The sequence below is a fragment of the Dama dama genome, chromosome 11 (assembly GCF_033118175.1).
Source record: "Dama dama isolate Ldn47 chromosome 11, ASM3311817v1, whole genome shotgun sequence".
NCBI classification, from domain to species: Eukaryota; Metazoa; Chordata; class Mammalia; order Artiodactyla; family Cervidae; genus Dama; species Dama dama.
In genome coordinates this window covers 709,162-715,216 of record NC_083691.1, presented here as the reverse complement: position 1 = coordinate 715,216, position 6,055 = coordinate 709,162, and the positions used below count along the sequence as shown (strand labels likewise).

Sequence of the window (6,055 nt, the reverse complement as noted above, 5' to 3'; positions counted from 1 at the left end):
GGACTAATTTCCAAAATATACAAGCAGATCATACAACTCAATACCAGAGAAACAAACAATCCAGTCAAAAAGTGGGGAAAAGACCTAAACAGACATTTCTCCAAAGAAGACATTCAGATGGCTAACAAACACATGAAAAGATGTTCAGCATTGCTCATTATTAGAGAAATGCAAATCAAAACTACAATGAGATATCACGTCACACTGGTCAGAATGGCCATCATCAAAAAGTCTAGAAACAATAAATGCTGGAGAGGGTGTGAAGAAAAGGGAATGCTCTTGTACTGTTGGTAGGAATGTAAATTGATGCAGCCACTATGGAAGATGGTATGGAGATTCCTTAAAAAACTAGGAATAAAATCACCATACGACCCAGTAATCCCACACCTAGGCGTATACCCTGAGGAAACCAAAATTGAAAAAGACACATCTATGCCACTGTTCATTGCAGCACTATTTACAATAGCTAGAACACAGAAGCAACCTAGATATCCATTGACAGATGAATGGATAAAGAAATTGTGGTACGTATACACAATGGAATATTACTCGGTCATAAAAAGGAACATATTTGAGTCAGTTCTAATGAGGTGGATGAACCTAGAGCCTATCATACAGAGTGAAGTAAGTCAGAAAGAGAAAGAGAAATATCATACACTATTGCATATATAGGAATCTAGAGAAATGGTACTGAAGAATTTATTTGCAGGGCAGCAATGGAGAAACAGACATAGAGAATAGACTTATGGACATGGGGAGAGGGGAGGAGAGGGTGAGGTGTGTGGAGAGTAATATGGAAACTTACATTACCATTTGTAAAATAGAGAGCCGAGTGCCCCAGACCCTGCAGCAGGCCACCGCTGACCCACACCTCTGCCGGAGACTCCTGGACACTCACAGAAATGACTGCTGTCCACACAGGCAACATAAACTTCAAATGGGACCCCAAAAGTCTAGAGATCAGGACTCTGGCAGTTGAAAGACTGTTAGAGCCTCTTGTTACCCAGGTTACAACCTTGGTAAACACCAATAGCAAGGGGCCCTCTAATAAGAAAAGAGGTCGTTCTAAGAGGGCCCATGTTTTGGCTGCATCTGTTGAACAAGCAACTGAGAATTTCTTGGAGAAGGGGGATAAAATTGCAAAGGAGAGTCAGTTTCTCAAGGAGGAGCTTGTGGCTGCTGTAGAAGATGTTCGAAAACAAGGTGATTTGATGAAGAGTGATGCAGGAGAGTTTGCAGATGATCCCTGCTCTTCCGTGAAGCGTGGCAACATGGTTCAGGCAGCTCGGGCTTTGCTCTCTGCTGTTACCCGGCTGCTTATTTTGGCTGACATGGCAGATGTCTACAAATTACTTGTTCAGCTGAAACTTGTAGAAGATGGTATCTTGAAACTGAGGAATGCTGGCACTGAACAGGACTTGGGAATACAGTATAAAGCCCTGAAACCTGAAGTGGATAAACTGAACATTATGGCAGCCAAAAGACAACAGGAACTGAAAGATGTGGGCCATCGTGATCAGATGGCTGCAGCCAGAGGAATCCTGCAGAAAAACGTTCCAATCCTCTATACTGCATCCCAGGCATGCCTACAGCACCCTGACGTCGCAGCCTACAAGGCCAACAGAGACCTGATATACAAGCAGCTGCAACAGGCAGTCACAGGAATTTCTAATGCAGCCCAGGCCACTGCATCAGATGATGCCTCTCAGCACCAGGGTGGAGGAGGAGAACTGGCATATGCCCTCAATAACTTTGATAAACAAATCATTGTGGACCCCTTGAGCTTCAGCGAGGAGCGCTTTAGGCCTTCCCTGGAGGAGCGCCTGGAAAGCATCATTAGTGGGGCTGCCCTGATGGCTGATTCATCCTGCACACGTGATGACCGGCGTGAGAGAATCGTGGCAGTGTAATGCTGTCCGCCAGGCCTTGCAGGACCTGCTCTCAGAGTACATGGGCAATGCTGGACGTAAAGAAAGAAGTGATGCACTCAATTCTGCAATAGATAAGATGACCAAGAAGACCAGAGACCTGCGTAGGCAGCTCCGCAAAGCTGTCATGGACCATGTTTCAGATTCATTTCTGGAAACCAACATTCCACTTTTAGTATTGATTGAGGCTGCAAAGAATGGAAATGAGAAAGAAGTTAAAGAATATGCCCAAGTTTTCCGTGAACATGCCAACAAATTAATTGAGGTTGCCAACTCGGCCTGTTCCATCTCAAACAATGAAGAAGGTGTAAAGCTTGTTCGAATGTCTGCAAGCCAGCTAGAAGCCCTCTGTCCTCAGGTTATCAATGCTGCATTGGCTTTGGCAGCAAAACCACAGAGTAAACTGGCCCAAGAGAACATGGATCTTTTTAAAGAACAGTGGGAAAAACAAGTCCGAGTTCTCACAGATGCTGTCGATGACATTACTTCCATTGATGACTTCTTGGCTGTCTCAGAGAATCACATTTTGGAAGACGTGAACAAATGTGTCATTGCTCTCCAAGAGAAAGATGTGGATGGGCTGGACCGCACAGCTGGTGCAATTCGAGGCCGGGCTGCCCGGGTTACTCATGTCGTCACCTCAGAGATGGACAACTATGAACCAGGGGTCTACACAGAGAAAGTGCTGGAAGCAACCAAGCTGCTCTCCAACACAGTCATGCCACGTTTTACTGAGCAAGTGGAAGCGGCTGTGGAAGCCCTCAGCTCAGACCCCGCCCAGCCCATGGATGAGAGCGAGTTTATCGATGCCTCCCGCCTGGTGCACGATGGCATCCGGGACATCAGGAAAGCAATGTTGATGATAAGGACCCCTGAGGAGCTGGATGACTCTGACTTTGAGACGGAAGACTTCGATGTCAGAAGCAGGACAAGCGTCCAGACAGAAGACGACCAGCTAATAGCTGGCCAGAGTGCCCGGGCGATCATGGCTCAGCTTCCCCAGGAGCAGAAAGCAAAGATTGCAGAACAGGTGGCTAGTTTTCAGGAAGAAAAGAGCAAGCTGGATGCTGAGGTGTCCAAGTGGGACGACAGTGGCAATGACATCATCGTGCTGGCCAAGCAGATGTGCATGATCATGATGGAGATGACGGACTTCACCCGAGGTAAAGGACCACTCAAAAACACATCAGATGTGATCAGTGCCGCCAAGAAAATTGCTGAGGCAGGCTCCAGGATGGATAAGCTTGGCCGCACCATTGCAGACCATTGCCCAGACTCAGCCTGCAAGCAGGACCTGCTGGCCTACCTTCAGCGCATTGCCCTCTACTGCCACCAGCTCAACATCTGCAGCAAAGTCAAGGCCGAGGTGCAGAACCTTGGCGGGGAGCTGGTTGTCTCTGGGGTGGACAGCGCCATGTCCCTGATCCAAGCTGCAAAGAACTTGATGAATGCGGTGGTGCAGACAGTGAAGGCATCGTACGTGGCCTCCACCAAATACCAGAAGTCCCAGCGGATGGCGTCCCTCAACCTCCCTGCTGTGTCGTGGAAGATGAAGGCGCCTGAGAAAAAGCCCTTGGTGAAGAGAGAGAAACAGGATGAGATGCAGACCAAGATTAAAAGGGCATCTCAGAAGAAGCATGTGAACCCTGTGCAGGCCCTCAGTGAGTTCAAAGCTATGGACAGCATCTAAGGCTGCCCCCGGCCCTCCTAAAGATCCCTCACTGTTCTTTACTCTTGTGTATTTGCTAAACAGAAAACTGATGTTAGATTCCATAGGGAAATAGATTCTTGAGACCTGGCCAACCTGGTGAATTTTGCAAGGACGTACTTGTGTTTCAGTCATAGAATTCAGGAGCATATATCTAGCTATATTTTTTATACTCCTAAATAATTAAAAGCAAAAATTCCATAACCAAAGAGACTCCCACATGAACATGTTAGTAACACTGTTGACCAAGTTGAGATGCCTGTCCTCCTAGTGGTGGCAGCAGTAGGTTTGGGAGAGGGTATCTGCCTGCACCTTGGTTCAGGGAGGGGCTTCCCCCAGTTCTGGCCACTTGGCTGGTAGTAAATGACCAAAGACGACCCGGAGCAAGCATCCTGGGCATCTTAGGAGGTCCTGGAGAAAGGAACATTCCCAGACAGGTCTTTAGAGGGACAGGTCACACAAAACTAATTAAAACAATGTAATCTTAAAGAAAATGGATTACTCTCTTTATAACGTGAAACGAGGGTTTTAACGCATGGTTACAATTACTAATGTACTCTGCTGTGGGACATTAATAAAGTTGCTTTTTTCAGGCTAGAATGTTGTGATGCCATAATCAGAACATGCTTTTTTACCTTCCTTCAGCTTCAAATGCAAATTCATCATTGGGTTCACTTCTAATAATTGCAGTGCTTCCTGCCTTGGGCTTTGGAGAGAAGCCTGACAAAATAGTGTTTGCTTAGGCAGTAATTTAGACTTACCTTATTTGTGATTACTATAGTGATTACTATAACTACAAGGTATAATTTTACTTTATTTAAATTTTATGAATTTGAATGTTTTTTACACTAACTTTTCCTAATAAAGTCCACTATGAAACCAAGAAAAAAAAAAAAATAGAGAGCCAACAGGAATTAGCTGTATGGCTCAGGAAACTCAAAGAGGGGCTCTGTGTCAACCTAGAGGGCTGGGATGAGGAGGGAGATGGGAGGGAGGCTCAGAAGGGAGGGGATAGATGTATACCTATGGCTGATTCATGTTGAGGTTTGACAGAAAACAACAAAATTCTGTAAAGCAATTATCCTTTAAAGCAATTATCCTTATCAATTAAAAAATAAATTAATTAAAAAAAAAAACAAGACTGGGAGCTGACTGTAGCTCAGATCATGAAATCCTTATTGTCAAATTCAGACTTAAATTGAAGAAAGTAGAGAAAACCACTAGACCATTCAGGTATGACCTAAATCAAATCCCTTATGATTATACACTGGGAGTGACAAATAGATTCAAGGGATTAGATTTCATAGATAAAGTGCCTGAAGAACTATGGATGGGGGTTCGTGACATTGTACAGGAGACAGTGATCAAGACCATTCCCAAGAAAAAGAAATGCAAAGAGGCAAAATGGTTGAGGAGACCTTACAAATAGCTGAGAAAAGAAGAGAAGCTAAAGGCAAAGGAGACAGATGGCTTATAAACACATGAAAAGATGCTCAACATCACTCATTATCAGAGAAATGGAAATCAAAACCTCAGTGAGGTACCATTACACGCCAGTCAGGATGGCTGCCATCCAAAAGTCTACAAGCAATAAATGCTGGAGAGGGTGTGGAGAAAAGGGAACCCTCTTACACTGCTGGTGGGAATGCAAACTAGTACAGCCGCTATGGAGAACAGTGTGGAGATTTCTTTAAAAACTGGAACTAGAACTGCCATATGACCCAGCAATGCCACTTCTGGGCATACACACCGAGGAAACCAGATCTGAAAGAGACACGTGCACCCCAATGTTCATCGCAGCACTGTTTATAATAGCCAGGACATGGAAGCAACCTAGATGTCCATCAGCAGACGAATGGATAAGGAAGCTGTGGTACATATACACCATGGAATATTACTCAACCATTAAAAAGAATTCATTTGAATCAGTTCTAATGAGATGGATGAAACTGGAGCCCATTATACAGAGTGAAGTAAGCCAGAAAGATAAAGACCAATACAGTATACTAATGCATATATATGGAATTCAGAAAGATGGTAATGATAACCCTATATGCAAAACAGAAAAAGAGACACAGATGTACAGAACAGACTTTTGGACTCTGTGGGAGAAGGCGAGGGTGGGGTGTTTCGAGAGAACAGCATCAAAACATGTATATTATCAAGGGTGAAACAGATCACCAGCCCAGGTTGGATGCATGAGACAAGTGCTCGGGCCTGGTGCACTGGGAAGACCCAGAGGGATCGGGCAGAGAGGGAGGTGGGAGGGGGGATCAGGATGGGGAATACATGTAAATCCATGGCTGATTCATGTCAATGTATGACAAAAACCACTACAATATTGTAAAGTAATTAGCCTCCAACTAATAAAAATAAATGGGAAAAAAAAGATAGATCCAGAAAAAAAAAAAAGGCAAGG

General features: G+C 44.7%; 1 protein-coding gene across 1 annotated transcript; it reads left to right on the top strand.

The window, feature by feature from the left end:
• The first annotated feature begins 889 nt into the window (after window positions 1-889).
• Window positions 890-4,094, top strand: LOC133064254 (catenin alpha-1-like). Its single transcript, XM_061154117.1, is given in 2 exon segments — window positions 890-1,903; window positions 1,905-4,094. Coding segments are annotated over 2 exon segments (2,715 nt in total). The 5' UTR covers window positions 890-902; the 3' UTR covers window positions 3,619-4,094.
• Window positions 4,095-6,055: the final 1,961 nt, after the last annotated feature.